General features: G+C 41.2%; 1 protein-coding gene across 1 annotated transcript in view; it reads right to left on the bottom strand.

The window, feature by feature from the left end:
* CACNA1B (calcium voltage-gated channel subunit alpha1 B) overlaps positions 1–17,586 on the bottom strand; it is a 92,949-nt gene that overhangs the window by 26,362 nt on the left and 49,001 nt on the right. Inside the window, exons 17-25 of the mRNA XM_053472525.1 lie at positions 17,480–17,547; positions 15,450–15,556; positions 13,832–13,894; positions 5,764–6,582; positions 5,276–5,457; positions 4,840–4,966; positions 4,282–4,411; positions 3,332–3,391; positions 2,396–2,502 (exon numbers count right to left, since the gene is read on the bottom strand). Of these exons, the coding sequence (XP_053328500.1) occupies positions 2,396–2,502; positions 3,332–3,391; positions 4,282–4,411; positions 4,840–4,966; positions 5,276–5,457; positions 5,764–6,582; positions 13,832–13,894; positions 15,450–15,556; positions 17,480–17,547 (1,663 nt within the window). The remainder of the gene's footprint in view (positions 1–2,395; positions 2,503–3,331; positions 3,392–4,281; positions 4,412–4,839; positions 4,967–5,275; positions 5,458–5,763; positions 6,583–13,831; positions 13,895–15,449; positions 15,557–17,479; positions 17,548–17,586) is intronic.

Below are 17,586 nucleotides of genomic sequence, written 5' to 3'. Positions count from 1 at the left end.
ACATTTGTTCTTGATGAACTACAAACCCTGTCATCCTCGGTCAGTCTGGATAACAGGAACTGTATTTCACCAGCATATGAATTAATGGCAGCAGTTGCCTATATCCAGCTGCCACTACAAGGGTATCTTCTCTCATCTAGCATTGAACTTAAATCCGCCTTATTTCTAATTAGCGAATTCTGCTGATTGGGCATTCTGTTGTTTCCACGGGGACTGCAGCATTTAGAACTTGGCAATAGAACATGGCCGTAATATTAACAAAATGGCGAATATGGCCTTTTCTTTATTAACATGCTTTCTTTTTTGGAAAATGACATTCTCTGTGTTATACGTGTTGATTGAATATGGAGGACCCTAACCATACATACTAGAAAGCTGCTATCTCTCATCCTAACTCCAGTCCCGTTCCCCAAATTGTTACCGATCCTTGTGAAGGACAGATTCCATTGCATCCATCCATGTCTAATGCAAACCATGCATCTACCATGCATCTTCTACACATGCAGGCCAGTCTATTGCAATGCCTGTGTTGGATTGTAAGGTATCTACAGAGTCTTTCAAACATATGGAGCTTGTTAACCAACCAAGACAACTGGCTGATGTATATAATTCCACAGGCCTTGGTGATTCATGATTTTATGTTGAACAAGCCTCAAGTTTAATGACATTTTAATCGCCGTGGTGGATTAGGAGAGGTCATTCTGAAACGATCTATGCAAGACTCTGTACAAAACCCACGATATAAGTCTTTGCTGTTTGCGTATATCATAACCAATACAACACAGGTATCTGGGTTCATGAGTGATAAATGGCAGGGGGTTAGAGAAGAGATGACCTTATATATCGTGGTGGGACTACAACTCCCACAATGCCACAGCAAAGCATTATGGGACATGCAGTCACTGGCATTCGGAATTCCATTTTTAGCAATAACAATATAACGTTAAGTGTTCCCACATTGACCTTGACAGTTAACAATAGAATAAAATATTAATTGTAATAATGTTTTATTCCTGAGGCAGTAAGAAACAGCTGAAATATTAAGTACACGCAAAAACCTCCCAAAATGTCTGGTCCCAGAATTAGAAGGATCTGCCCTGGTCCCAGATAAGGCTCACACAGTAAGGAGAAACTGTTACTTATAGGGGCCAACGATAATATTTCCCTGCATTTAAGATGGCTCTGGATGGCCTCTTGCAACTCATATAACCAATACTCAAGACTCTGCATCTCAAATGACCCATCACTCATTGTTGGAGTCTGAAATGTTTTACTGTTATCATTCCGCGTAGGGTGAATATGGAAGGGTCTGATGAAAGTGTTACAATGGCATCTAAATTATGGGGGCATAAGGACAGAAAGGTGTGGGCACATACAGAGCAGGACTGTATGTGCAGGAAAAGAGAGTGCATTTACCCAACAAAACTCCTAGAGAGAGAAAGAGACAGAAAGAAAGAGAATCCGGCAAAAGGGAGACAAAGAGAGAGTTTCGAATCAGTGACAAATATACGAGATATCAAAAGCGGTAAACACAACATATTCATAATTCATTGGGAGCCTGCAAAATACATGAATTTCAGACAATAGATCACATTATTATGGCTTAAAACCTTGGGTTTCAAGAAGTGTAGTTGGCTATTCGTTGGGCGAGGATTCTAGAAGCCAAAACACCCAGATAGGTGAAGCGTGCAAGATCCCCAAACCCTGAGCCATTGAGTAAGGGTCATCAGACCTTCCATTGGTTTCTAAAAGACTTACTGACCCCAATGTCTACACAACCATCACTCTCATCCACAGGACGAACACTGGAGCACTTTCTGAGGGTTCTGTTAACTATGGCATACAAACGTGCACGTGTTGGAAAGGAACGTTGTGGTTTCATGACCTGCCGACGCTGAGCTTGAGCAGCAATTTCTTGTACAATTAAATCAGACAGCGAGAAATGACGTACAGAAGAGAACTCAATCTCTGTTGCGCATATGTAACCTTGTCTGGTTACATTGTGTTCAGGAGACATCTAGTATCAGCTGAAAAAGAGACCTCTGAGGTCCTGAAGTCTGTTCCAACCCTGTTCCTTGGCCCAATGAAATGTACCAACCTCAAATCAAGACTTCTCTTGGACTACTATGGTAATATCTATATCCTTATTGCTTTTAGGACACATTGTTTGGGTATCTTAATGTCTAATTTCTAATGATCATGTGTCTTCTTTTTCAACCAACTACTGCCTTATTAATGGCATTTTTTTTTACCAAAAAAAGAATGTTTTGACCTTTACATGTTTGCTACGTTTACAAAATAGAGTTATCCGAAGTATATCTAAGTTGCTTCTACAAGAGAGGGTAACTTTAACAAAGCAAAGATTTCCTCCATGGAATAAGTATAATTTCCTTACGAGAATGCAAATGCGACAAGTGCACCGCTGACCACGATGAAATCCAAAATGTTCCACAGGTCACGGAAATAGGAGCCTGAATGAAGAAGCAGCCCGAGGTCGATCATCTGCAAAGACAAAAATTCAAATACAACAGTGAGTTCGTATAGAGCATAAGGCAATAAGACCCCCCCCCCCGGCTTAAAAGCAGATTTCTCAAAAACTACACACTATTAGACAAAGAAAAAAAAACAGAATGAAAAAGAAAAAAAGGAAAGGAAACAAAAAGAAAAGTAAGAGCAGAGTAAGTAAGGGAGGGAGGGGGAAAGGAAAGGAGGGAGGAGGAAAAGAGAGGGAAGGAATGAAAGAAAAAAAAAAGAGAAAGAAAAGGAAAGAAGGAAGGAAGGCAGGAAGGAAAGAAAGGAAAAAGAAAAGGAAGGAAAGAAAGAAAGAAAGAAAGAAAGAAAGAAGGAAAGGAAAAAGATAAATGAAAAATAAAAGAAAAAAGGAAGAGAACAGAAAAGGAAGGAAGAAGAAAAATTAAACAAAGGGAAATAAGAGAGGGAAAGGGGAAGGAAAAGCAAAAATGAGATAAAGAAAATGAGTGAATGGAATGAAAAATAAATTAAAAAAGAAAAGGAAAGAGTAGGAAAGACACAGGAGAAAACGAAAGAAAAAAGAAAGGGGAAACGTAGCTTAAATTGTCAGTCTATGGATCAGACTGCAGTACGCTCTCTAACGTGAATTTTCCATCCCGAAGCAGTTAATATGTGCCTTTATTTATTGCCTGTTAACAGTTTCAATGCAGGCGGATCGCCTCAGAGGGAGCACTCATGGTGTAGAGCTTCTGCTCAGTTAATGGATGCTCTCCTCAGCAGCAGATCGATTTGTCAGGATAGAAAGGTCTGTAATTTGCAGAATAATGGACTTTATCTCCCCAGATAGTGACAGCTTTACCTTTATCACCATCTCAAACGTGAAGACGCCCGTAAATATGTAATCCATATATTTCAGCACCTAAAACGCAGAGTTATTTCAGTTCAGAGGAGGTGAAAGCATAAATCAATCATCCGGCAGCTGTGTCGTTTATCACGTGGGGTGCAAACATCTGGAAATCTGATCCCCTAACGGGTTTACGAGTGAATGAAGGGCAAGTGTGTGCGAACGTGGAGCGAACATGCGCTCCACGGGTGTGCAAAGCAATGGAAAGGAAAAGTTCATTTATATACAATATAAAATGTGTTTTTGCGCTTTTCTAATATAGACATATTTCTCAGTGCTATGTGTGTTTTTCTGGGAATATACATTAAATAGGTGTATATACAGTATAGTCTGCTGGATCATTAAGGTTCAGTGTGCCGGACCTTCATTTAAATAGTAAATACACATATGTATCCGATTTAAATGGATTCACCATGGAATCCAAAGGAATATTCTTGCTTTAGGAATATGAAGGAATGAAGGAATATGAAGGAATATTCATGAACATCCCAACCATTTTACTGCTACATGTCTCCTGTCTCAGCAAAGGCATGTCACAGACTGTCCGTGGAGTTGTACGACTGTCCATTTGTTTGTTTGTGAAAGGCTCCAACCTATCTGTCTGTTTAATTATTCCTCCCCGTTTGTCAGGTAGCCCGTATGTCTGTCTGAACTAATCCGCCTGTCTCTCTGCATTGGCGCTCACATCCATCTCTACACTCTTTCTTCTCCTATAATTCTATGCCTCTTGCTGTCTGTCTTTCTAAATCAACACATTTGTGTCTCTCGACACGTGATATGCTTCTCTTTTCCCAATGACATTATATGTACTAAACAAAGAGGGGGATAAGTTATAAGGCACCGTAAAACTACACGTTCCCTGCTATGCGTGGCTGAAACCATGCTCATGTGTCCTCGTTACTCACGTCATTGCGTGGAGAGTCGGCCTGTACCGGGTCCTCCGCTGCCAGAGCAATACTACTCAGGGCGATGACAATAAGGATGACCATCTCAAAGTAGCGCATGTTGACAATGTAATGGCAGAGACGTCGGACTCTGCGAAGCCAAAATAGAAAAAAAAACTCAAAAAAAATTGCACATCTTTGGCCATGGGTGAGTATAAAGACTTGGGGGTAATTAGATGGACTTTGGGGAAAATCTGTCTCTATTTTTAATGCAGGGAAGTCACTCCCCAAACAACTGCCTATGGACACCTATCCCGATACCCCTTAGTTTAAGAGCCACAAGAATGAGTGAATCATGGACTGTCCATCTGTGAAGGGGCAACCTTTATATCCTTTGAGCTTCTCACCCCCTCCAAAATAAAGAAAAAAGAATAGCTAGACAATGTGCAATAGGGCACATTATGTAACCACATCTACAGATCCACTAACGAAATGGCTCAGTTGGCATAGGCCGTCTGTCTCTTTGGGTTGAAAACTGGGTGATTAGGGAGGGGAGTTTTATGACAACATGATACTCACGGGTTGGTGGAACTGAATACGAACATGGAGCTGTAAGGCAGGATCTGCTTTGGTCCATTTCTAGTAAGATCATCCGCCTCCATCTCCTTTTTCTCTTCGGACTTTACATCAAAGTCCACACTGTTTACTGAAAGAGACCGAGAATAATGAGGTCGGTATTAGGGTTACAGATGGACACTTGGTGCAAACATTGGTCAGTCTACTGATGTGCTTTAGTTTTGGTGACTATTGATGAAGCTCTGGGTTCTCCAAACCGAGACTCCCCGAAACACCAGGTAACAGCAGTGTGATCTACTGGTAGAATGAGTATACACGCTGCTTGTGGTGTGAGTGCATACTATGATATTTTACTGGAATAATGAGTAGCGGATAGAGTGCTTTCTCTACTGGTTATGTGTTCTTAGATTGTGAGTGTATGCTTAGCGAGTGGTCTCACTTGGTATGACAGCACTGTCCACCGGTGGGGCCGTGATGGTGACTGGAATGGTCACAGTACTAGCCCTGTCTGGGTGAGGCTGTGACATTCGGTTCACATTCCTCTGGTTGTCGGCATCTTCCGGCTGCTCTGGCAGCTGCTGTAGTCCTCCGACAGGACCCTCAGGCTCATTGCGGCTCTCCCTGCAAGTAAATGTATTGAAAATAAACAGCTTCCAAACAGGTACAAGGGCATGTTGATTTGAGCAGTCAAGAGAAGTTACATGCGGTCACATGATAGACTAACCATTCATGTGCCAGCAGGGTAGGAACAAACATTTCAACACCCCTCGAGTAATAAAAGACTATACCACTATAGGATTCAAGGGGACATATAAAAAAAACTATACTGACCCTCTCAGCATAGAAAATACCTGATATACCTAAAATCCCCCTATGCCACCAAGTGAAAACTAAATGCTGGTTTGTTATGTTTTTTCATAGAATCACCTTGTCCTGTGGTTGCGATGTTCTCTCTCTCCCGTGTCTCCTTCTCTGTTATCACGTCTGTCTTCTGTATCGTATGTTGAAAGGGCTTTGTGTCGGCCTCTGTGCCGTGATCGATGAGGCTCTTCTCCGTTTTCTCCTGTTCCACGATTACTTCCATCACCCTCTCTGTTGCCCGACCTGGAGCCTCCTCCTCTGTGCCGGGATTTCCTTTCCCCTTTGGTCCCAGAAGATGGCTGCCCATTGCCTTCTTTCCCCTGCCTTTCGGCTGAGTGACGATGGGTGCGGTGTCGTCGATGCTCCCTTTCTACCCCGTCTTCAGGGGAAGCTCTTCTGTGGTGTCTCTTGGCCCTTTCTTGGCTTCTGTTACCTTCTACTCTCCCTGATTCTTTCCCTCCTTCCCCTTCTTTACTATGACTCCTGTGTTGACGATGATGTTCCTCCCTGTCATTACTGCCCGAATCACCATTACCATTTTCCCGACCGCCGTTTGTCTCTCCGCCACCTCTCTCCCGGTGTCGGTGGTGTCTTCGTGGAGGCTGTTCCGTAGTCACTCCAGGCACAGGTTCTATTTCATTTGTAGGTGGTGCGTCAGGACTGCCGTCCTTAGTTTCAAGAGATTCCTGTGGCTCCACCAACAAAGGACGATCCATGTGGCTCTTCATATCTGGTCGTAGATGCAGCGTGGTGGCATATCGCAGTCGGTCCTCTGGTTCCAGCTCACTGTAAAGTGCTTCGCAGCTGGCACGGAAATTATGCATGCGTATCTGTGTGGTTCGCTGCTCCCATACTGAGCGACATTTAGTGGAGTTTTGCTGTTTGCTAAAATGAGGAGGGAAGCCAAAAAGTTAAAGAACAAGAAGACAAACGAATCCATATGAAGTGTACAGAGCAACAGTAGAAGAGCGGAAATACAATGGACATGAAAGAACAAACAAGACCATTTAGCAGTAACTGCAAGGTGAACATTATTCATGGAAAGTGAAGTTGACTATACAGCTATGAGAAGAAGAATATAACAAAAAAAAAGAGACTAAGGTTGGTTAGACCCAAGTGTTTCGGATAATGAGAATGTAGGTGAAGTTTGAAAATGGCAACAGGGTGTGGGGGACACACTTGAGAGACTTTGTGGTCTCCAAGAACACTTCTCAATTTCAAGCTATGTACTTGGATAAACAAAATGACCAGCCAAACGGACATAGGACGGACATATACTACAAGCAGGGAGATAATGTTGGAGTGTAGCTGGGGTGTATTCAGAAAACATTAAACTCAATGGGGTGAACAAGCAGTGGCGTCGGCAGGGGGGGGCCAGAGGGGGCCATGGTCCCCCCTACATTATGCTGTGCCCCCCAGTGTGCCCCCCCAATTGACCCGGCTCACCGCCGGGAAACCGGGACATTTCCCGGCGTGCTGGCACATTCAGTTGAAATTGCAACCGATGCGGCTGACAGTTTCAAAGCTTTGAAACTGTCAGCCGCTGGCCGCTTAATGGCTGGCCGGCATGCCAATCATTGAGGCTCTTCGTCCCGCCCCTTTGAAGATGCTCAAGGGGGCGGGCACTTACGGAACAGATGCTGTGACAGAGAGCGCGCTGTAGAAGAGCAAGAGAGCAGCGGTGTTGAGGCAGAAAAACGAAGAGCTTCAAAAAAGTAATTATTTAATTAAAAAAAATAGTTGATAAGCAGAAGGGTCTTCAAATGTAATCTGTTATTAGAAGTAATGCACTAGAGCAAGTACACCAGATCTCACTGGAGGAGGCACATTAACAAGGGGGGGGGCTGCCTTGGGAAAATTAAATACAAAAAGATAGTGGCTGGCAGGCTGGGGACATAATTACACATCAGGGGGGGGTTAATACACATTTGTATGGGGGCCATTATAATAACCATTACAAGGGGTTGGTTTATCAATACACAAGGGAGGGGGGCAGGCTGGGGGCATCAAATAAATCAATACACAAGGGGGGGCTGGCTGGGGGCATCAAATAAATCAATACACAAGGGAGGGGGGCTGGCTGGGGGCATCAAATAAATCAATACACAAGGGAGGGGGCTGGCTGGTGGCATCAAATAAATCAATACACAAGGGAGGGGGGCTGGCTGGGGGCATCAAATAAATCAATACACAAGGGAGGGAGGCTGGCTGGGGGCATCAAATAAATCAATACACAAGGGAGGGGGGCTGGCTGGTGGCATCAAATAAATCAATACACAAGGGAGGGGGCTGGCTGGGGGCATCAAATAAATCAATACACAAGGGAGGGGGGGCTGGCTGGGGGCATCAAATAAATCAATACACAAGGGAGGGGGGCTGGCTGGGGGCATCAAATAAATCAATACGCAAGGGAGGGAGGCTGGCTGGGGGCATCAAATAAATCAATACACAAGGGAGGGGGCTGGCTGGGGGCATCAAATAAATCAATACACAAGGGAGGGGGCATCAAATAAATCAATACACAAGGGAGGGGGCTGGCTGGGGGCATCAGATAAATCAATACACAAGGGTGTATAGCAAAAATGCACAAAGGAGGGTGGCTGGGGAGGCACAAATACACAAGGGGCAATACACACAAACAGAGCAATGTGGAAAGCATTTTTATACTAGTAGTAGTATATAATTAATAATATTAGTAGGTTATCCCATCCTCATGTGGGGGTCCATGTGGCAGCAGAGCCTGTCCTGGGGTGTGTGTTTGGGTGTCAGTGTGGCAGAGCCTGTCCTGATATGAGTTTGGTCATCTGTTTCCTGGCACTTTACTTGCTGTAGAGGGTTAAATAGAACTTTGTAATTTTTATTTATCCAGATTTTGTGGTCACTTCAGAGGACAAAACTTTCTAGGCCTAGAAATCAGTGAGAGGAAAAGTAAAGGTTTTGTGTTATTTACTCTTATTTCAGTCTGAATATATTATTAAAAGTTAGATGTTGGTTCAGAGTTTGTTAAACTCAGTTCTTGATTTCATTATACAGGACGCTATTCCCCTTTGGTTTCACGGCCTTCACAGACCAAGTGCTACTCAGCTTAGTTATATGCAGCTGTATGCATTGTGTTATCTGTGATGAGGCGTTCATTTGGTGACGCAGCGCTAAGATGGTTGTGATGCATTAATGGCTAAAAGTTTTGTTGAAGTTTCCATTATGTCTAATCTCCTTAATTTATTTGGGCCTTTTAACTTTTTTGATTTTTGAGATTTTAATAATGTGATAAAAAAGAATGATTTATAGTTGTTTGGATGTCAAATAGTGTGTCAAATTCTGTTGATCTGTATCTGCTATGTTTCCATACATTATTTATGTATACCTGCAAATACAGGGTTTTTTTTAATCTCATTCAGTTGCGTGTGCTGTTTCCATGTGTTGTTTATTTGATCTATACCTGAACTACAGGGTGTAAGTAAAAGAGCGGTATGGTTTAGTGAATGAGGGGACAAAGGGACTGTGGGGATGATTACAGGGGAGAGGACCTCTCAATGTCACGGTGCAGTCAGAAGGAGGGAACACTGCACTGACTCTCACTGTCTTCCCCTGATCTGCAGTAAGTGTGGCAAATATATTGGCAGCAGGGTCTAATATTAATATATATCGGAAGCTGGGACTAATATTTATATATATCGGCAGCAGGGGCTAATATTAATATATGTTGGCAGCAGGGTATAATTTCTATGTATATCGGCAGCAGGGTATAATATAAGTATATATCCGCAGCAGGGGCTAATATTAAATATATCGGAAGCAGGGTGTAATATTTCTATATATCGGAAGCAGGGTCTAATATTTATATATATTGTCAGCAGGGGCTAATATTAAAGAATGAAAAATAACTGTCACTTTAGCTGTTATTTTGAAATCATATTTTAATCACAGTCTTTACTTCAAAGAGATAAATACATGTTATGTAGTTAAAAATACACGTCTAACGTGTGTATGTGTATATATATATATATATATATATATATATATATATATATATATATATATAGTGTATATGTACTGTTTTATAATTGGCCCCCCCTACTTTGGTCCCTGGCCCCCCATGTGCCCCCCCTAAATATGAAAGCTGGAGACGCCACTGCTTTTAACCGGTAGCAAAACTTTGGAAGTTAGTGAATATACCCCTATTCCTTTAGCAGATACACTAATATTTATTATGAGTGTTAATAAATGATACATATCCAGATACATACTATCCCCAAAGGTAAATTTACATAAAGACTGATTGCCCCAACATTTCCTAGCTTGGGTACTTGTATTTCTAAAGCAGAAAGATATTATCATTCTATAGTAGAACTAGAGTGATAAACGTATCAAATCTGGAACATTCCATGAAACTCGATGGCCCTAAATGTTTCAGTTTATAGAGCTGGACATTAGATATGTGCCTCCATCACATAGCTCTCCGGCTTTATGAAACGAAGACTCCCAGACTTCTCCATCATCAGACCAACCTGTCGGCTACCTCTTCTGTAAAACATTCTACATGTCGACAGCACTCTACATAATCTCCCCCAGCCTGCCATTGGTACCAAAAGAATCTTTACGGAAGAAAACTTTGCATTTTATCCTTAAAATATCGACCTACTAAATGTGATGTTTTTCAGCACTCTCTCTTCATTTGCATGAAATGTCCTTTTTTTAATAATTGTTGCGGTTCCTGTCACCTGAGATTTCAAGGCGTGGAGAGAAGCTATAGTCCCAGAATATGATATTAGTTGCAATAATTAGTGTAGGATATAATCCCCTGTCACATTTAATACCCATTCCTCACTGTGTTTGATGAGGGATTGTTCCAAAGTAGAAAAGAGCTTTGCTATTCCTGGTAGGGGATATATTATTGAAATACTATTCAGTAGCTTTCATGCTCTTTAAGACACATTCCCCAAATGAATTATTTCTGAACAAATGACTCGGTTTTAGAGAATTGGGACTAAATCCTTCAAGAATGGAAAAGAAGAAGGGGGGGGGAAGCATGATTAATGTGAATCGAAAAACACGCTCATTGTTGGAAAACACGCAGAAGGCAAAGATTAGACAGTTTTTGCGATGCAAACTCCCTTCCAGCCCCTTGAGTGTCTATTTGCTCACTAGCCCATACTAGTAGTCATTAAAGACATCAATTAGTCTCCATTCTATAATGTAGGTATAATGTAACCCCCCCCATGTGTTATTTTTTATAAGTTATATTTTATATGGCTTTCAGCCAATTCTGCATATGGAAACAGCCGGGAGCCAAGAGCTTTCCAATCTTTCTTTTTATGTGACATTTTATGCATTTTTAAAAATGTTCTTTTGTCTTTTATGTAACAAAAACAATGTTTATTCCCAACTGCAGAGATTTGAATTTTACCACATATGAACTACTTTATTTACCATGTTAAAAAACTGCATAGTGCCCTATCTATACATTTATTGGGTAAGTAAATATCTACACTATGGAAATAAAAGATTTGCTGGTTCTGTGGCCTCTGTGACATCACCTCACTGCACCATATGCAAATGATATGCAAATGATTTACTCTTAATCTGCATGTGGTGTCATACGCTAATATAACAAAAGGCACAGAACCAATTAAAGCTGAACCTTCTTTTTATTATGTCCTATAGGGAAGATTCCTAACAAAGCATATACGTTTTATGAGGACATTTACGCTGAATATACAGGTGACGGAGTCCTTTTAATGAGTGATAGAGACCATTAGTTTAGTGGACCTTTAAAAGAGACCCATCCGTTTTCCACGTCTGGTACCCTGCTGGGTGACGAGCGACTGCATGGAAGCAGAAAAGAGAATACAAGGAATTTTGGCGCAGTAGGAGTCTGGATAAGGCCGGGGTAATTTACATACTAATGAGGACTATTTTTAAGATACTGGCTTCTTTAACAAGGACAGTGCAATTACTCGCTCAGAGGCACCTCCGGGGCACTCCATGCACAGAAGCCTGGTCTATGGGGACACCTTCCTGAAAAATAAAAGGTATATCTGGATACAAAAGCCCTGATAACATCTTCACCTGTGCTGGGGGGGGGGGAGACGGGGGGGGGGGACGGGGGGGGCAGCCTCTGGCAATCTGTAGTTCTTGCCTATCTAAGCATCATGAGAGTTGCAATCAAAAGCAGTTGGGTTGCCAGATGCTGCCTCCCTCTGGATAAAAAAAATAAAACGGATATTCTTCGATGGATGAGATATTTATTAAAAATAAAAACATATTTTACCATCGATGGTTAATTCAGAAGCCGTGATGTAAATTTTCTCCACTTTTATTTATTATTTTACATTTATCGTAATGCCGCAAAAGGCAGTATATCAGTGTTTTCCAACCTAAAGTGGTCTTATCACCAACAACCAATAGAAGGGTTCAGACAGCAGTAACATTTCAGTGGTTGCTAAGGTGATAAGATCACTTTTTTTTCGACTTTGCACCAGAATCACAGTGGTCAGTCCATAACATATATATATATATATATATACGGCTGAAAGTTGCCTGCTCTAGAACGTGAGTGTCATTGGTGATTATATCTGCGTAGCGGCCCCTGGCACTTTCTGACGTAATTGAGGATTAAGGTGAAAGATTTTTGTTGCGTTACCTGCCCCGAAGGTGACAGAGAAAAAGATTTACTTTGTGCGAAACATGAAAAGATAGTGACAGCCGCTCAAACCTGGTCACTGACAAGACAGGAGTCTGACATATAGTACAACGAGATTGACAGTTGCTGAAAAGGAGGGCACTGATGCCACGTTGGACAGACGCACAGACCATTACTGATAGACAGAAATATCCCAAGCTTTGTACTATGACCCCAAGGTGGACATGCAGAAATCTCCTGCCAACGAGCGGAAAGCGCTACGTGCTCCTCGGGCCGACACGTTTGTACCTAACATTTGCATCAAGGGCTGCATGGCAAGGCAATGACATTTCTGGCTTTTGATCCACACATGTGCTTGTGAACCTGCTTCCTTAATGTACAGGCGCTTCCGCCCTAAGCCCTGTTATGGGGACAGAGACCTTTTAATAATTTGAAATGTGGTTAAATGTAGTTTGGGCGAGGAACATCTCAAAGTATATAATACATGTGTTTGATAAACAATGCAAATCACTTCGCCTTTCAGATACATGATCTTGTAGAAGTTACCCCGTTGTCCACTCAACAGGAAAGACACATATTTCCACGACATAAGAGACACACATTTACAGATTAACACAAAAAACACCAAATAAACACAAAACTATTAAAAATCGTTGGTCAATGATGAAAGAATAAACTACGATGAGATGGGCACATGTTTGTAATATAAGCATTTAATTTCAGCATGAAATGGTAAGGAAAAAAAGAGAATCAATTTGGGAGAGGCAGCATAAGCTGGTGAAGAAGGGTATGGCCATATGAAGGAGAGAACAAGGAAGAGAAGTGAAGATGAGAATTAGGGAGAGGAGTAGACCAGCAGTACCAAAGGAGTACGCAAAAACTAGGGGTGAGGAAGAGGAGTGAAGATGAGGAAGAGAAGGAGGAACAAACCAGAAGTACCAGTAGAAGATGCGATGATTAGAAGCTAGGGGTGAGGAAAAGGAGTGAGGATGAAGATGAGGAGAAGGAGTGAACAAGCACCAACTAAGAAAGATACTACAATTAAAAGCTATGGGCAAGGAAGATGAATGGAGGTGAAGATGAAGAAGAGGAGTAAGCCAGCAGTGCCAAGAAGATACTACATTTACAATATAGGAGCGAGGTAAAGGAGTGAAGATGAGGAAGAGGAGTGAGCCATCAATACCAAAGAAAAATACTACAATTAAATGCTAGGAGCGAGGAAGAGGAGTGGAACTGAGGATGGGGATGAAGTGGAGTAAGTCAGCGGTGCCATGGGAAGATACTACATTTAGAAGCAATGAGGCACCTTCTCAGTGCTCGGCCTCGTGCACACAGTGCCACACGCAGGGAGAATGGATGCTTGGCCATGTGGCAGAGGGGATTACGGTTATATATATATATGCTCTCAGTATATATATATAGTTTATGCATAGCTAGGTACTGATAAATCAGAAATCCGCACAGTGAATATCATAACATAGGGCAACTCACGGTGAATTTACGTTGGATACGGACGAGCTCCGAGATATTGCACCTTGAGTTTGCTTTACAAAACTGCACATGCAAGAAAGAAAAGTGAGAAACAAAATATATCAAACTATAAAAGACATGTGACCGGCGGGGGCTGAGATCAACACTTTACCCTATCCCGGGGCAGTGGAGATTCCATACGTATTAATTGGTTTTGGATTCAAGAAAAACACCAGGGTAAAGCTTTGATTCTTCTCCCCCCAACACGGCAAGAAACGGGGAGGGAAGGCAAAAGAAACAAGGAGGGGAGATAAAGAGGGAAGAAAAGGATAAACAGGAGAGGAGGGCTGAAATGAAGAGGTGAACGTATGCAAAAAGACGCTGACAGGAGGAAAACAATGGAAGAGGACATTTGGGTTATGAAGAAGGTGTAGACTAGGACATGCTGACCAAGACAGATGAAACTTGCCTCTATTTGCAAGTCTCACACAGGGGTTTTGAGGAACAAGGGAAGGAAAATTGGGTTCAGAGGAAGGGGAGGAATTCGCTTTTATTCAGTTTTTCGTGAGTAATGTGTGTTAAACCCACCCCTAAATGCAAAAAATATTTGGCAGACACATCCTATTTAGTGCCTCTAAATCCATCTAGAGTTTTGCTAATGCGCTTCACTTCTGTCTCTGCCTTTAATTTACAATGCAAATAGTGATACAATATTTCTATTCTGGAATACAATAAGAAAAACAAGAATTCCCTTCATGCACAAACACGTCATCTGACCTATTAAATTATTAGGGGAACTTAAAACCTTTAAGAGGCTCCACTATTTCGTGTCACCACCATGTAGTATCATATGCAAATGAGCCCACAACGGCATGCAAATAAATTGGTTTTATATTATATCCCAGTTAATATAGATGAATCCAATCCATAAACCATGTGTTTTTTTTTTTTAAATAAATTTATTAAAAATTAAATTAAATTTAGAAATTTAGGATTTTGGAGTTTTACGTTTTCGCTTTAAGAATGAAATCTTCAACTACAGGAGTTAAACTAATTAAGAAAGAGATACTATTACCAGCGAAGAATAAATGATGTAATCTCTCTGGTAGAACGTGTCTAGATATATATATATACACACTTCCGAACCATCATTTTGCATTAATCGAGCTAAAATATTAAGCCAAATCAGGTAGAATCAACGAATGATAACTTTATGCATAAAATAAACATCCATCTGCTCTACAAGAGGTGGCCAGATGACTTTAACATCTGCTCTTTAAATGTGCGGGGGGAGCTGAAACATGCCGTTTGGTACTCGTGTGTGACTTCCCGAGACTTTACAGGCCACGTCAACACCAAAGAGGTGAATGAAGTGAATGAATTTGCTAAAAAAAAACACAGTTATGGATTTATGGATTATTGAGAAACCTGTACGGGGATTGGTGAAATAGGCGAATAACGTTTATGAAGACTGGGAGAGGTTTCATGGGTTAAAATTCCCGACAGTAGAATCATCAAAAAGGGGACTGTAGTTTACAAGGAAAGGTAAGAGGAAAATCCAATAACTATTTTGTAGGTTGGAATAAGGATAAGGAATTTTTAGGGGATCATGGGTAACATTACGAGTTATCTTCCTTACGCTGTGATTGAGAGGTTCGCAGCGGACATGGGGCTGACTTCTGCAACCTCCTTGGCCTTCTGAAGGGCGAGTTTCTGATTGGTTGCCTCTTCCATTTCTTCTTCATCCTAGAAAATACACATTTTTGGTAGTAAAAATATGTAAAGATTTTAAAAAACTACAAGAGTCCACCCAAAAGGGTCTGTGGCACAGGTCATCAGTCCCAATCCACCGATGTCCTTGTGTGAACTATAACAGCCTTAACATTCTAATCTTTCTTCAGCCTTCTCTGATATAATGGATATAATTGTAATGTCTCAGATCAAGTAAAAAATCTCTATTAATATAATTGTAATTAATATATAGTGGTAATAATCTAGTAATTAACCTTAGAACCATGGATCTGTCTGTTCATGGCTCCAAGATCATGACCAAGGCATGACCTCCCATGAACATCGGTGAGTCCTTCAACAGATGAGAGAGAATAATCCAATGCTTGTTATTTAACGAGAGCTATTCGGATCGTATCACCATAACGGAAGTCAACATTTAAAACCTTTAAATCACTCTCGTCAATAACGACCGCATCGCCCTTTAGCTTCGAAGAGCCGTTTGGCGCAGCAAGTATAGAATTCTGATTGGAACTGACGCTAAAACGGCACACTCTTTTTCTTTGAGACGCTGCCAAACTAATATTAAAATAAAGAAATGTCCCGGTTCTTTTTAGATATGCGCAATTAAGACACGTTGATACACGGTGGATAAAAGAGATACTGCCAATTAGCCGTGTTCCCTTTGAACTCTTATTACAACCTCTGCTTAAAGTACATATAATTGGGATATAAAGTCTTGGAAAGTGAAAGACTCAAGATCAAGAGCCTTTTTTATTTCCCTTGTAAATTATCTTCATAAACCAACTCAACCAAGAAAACATTTTCCGGGTATATTATTATTATTATTATTATTCGAAGAAGGGAAACAAATTGCATTCAGGGGTGGCAAATTGGATATTTACACCAAACAAGTTGGGCAAGATGCTAATTTGCAGTCTCTGAAAATGGATAGAAAGTAGCCCCTTCTGCCCCAAGGGAACTCTTTTTGGATACGATCAGGTTTCACCCACCTCTGGGGTGTGTTTGGGCATCAGCAAGTTCTACCCCATGTTTGGGGGTAGGTGCAGCGGCCACATAATTCACCTAAGGAGGTAAAAAGCCAATGGATGTCCCTGACCAGGTGCCGACGTGACATTGCTAGGGCCACATACAGTTATCTGGCCCCATTTGTCCTCCAACCCAAACTGCCTTGAAGATACTAGCAAAATCATTAAAATCTCTTTTCAGATAAATTATGTTGTGCCATTGTTTGATGGAAATCCAATTTTTAGCACAGGGTTTATAAAAAAATCAAGCCTTAAATGTGGTAAACCATTAAATGTCATCCGTTTCAATGTTTAATGGTAACATAATATTGAAAAGTAATAAGTCATACCCAATGCACCGCCATATTTATGTTTAAATGCCGCGTTAGTGATGTAGTGCCATTTAGGGTTATGTATTGCTGCTTTTGGCCATAAATTTGTGTTTTTTGGATGTCTGTGCACTTGTAATCAAATTCACTGTGCTTGAAACATGATTGATTTGGGATAATATAGTTATTTTCCGCTTAGCCTGCACTAGGCGATTCTTCAGCTAAATGATGTACTTATTTCGGGAGACCTACAGCCTTAAAATGCGTGCCTCTGGACCGAAAAGTACATTACAGCTCATTTTCGAATTTAATTAGTAGCCAAGTTTGAGTTTTCAGGAGCGCCTTAGGACATATTTCACAATATATATACGCGGCAGGACTGAGGATTAAAATCAGTCAGACTGGAGATTTCAATGGCCAGTGGGCGACAAACGGTGTCCGGAAAGCCAGACGCTAGGCTACTCTTGGAATTACGTACATTGGAGGCATATGCCTGGTTTGCCCAATGGCCAGTCCATGTAATACATATATATATATATATATATATATATATATATATATGTGTGTGTGTGTAACTATCTTACCTTTGTCAGCTCCTGGGCATTTGCCAGATTGTCCACAGCAATGGCTAAAAACACATTAAGAAGGGTATCTGATTAAACTTAAGCTAAGGAAGAAAACCTTATAATTC

The sequence above is a fragment of the Spea bombifrons genome, chromosome 8 (assembly GCF_027358695.1).
Source record: "Spea bombifrons isolate aSpeBom1 chromosome 8, aSpeBom1.2.pri, whole genome shotgun sequence".
Taxonomy (NCBI): domain Eukaryota; kingdom Metazoa; phylum Chordata; class Amphibia; order Anura; family Pelobatidae; genus Spea; species Spea bombifrons.
This window is presented reverse-complemented; position numbering and strand designations above follow the sequence as displayed.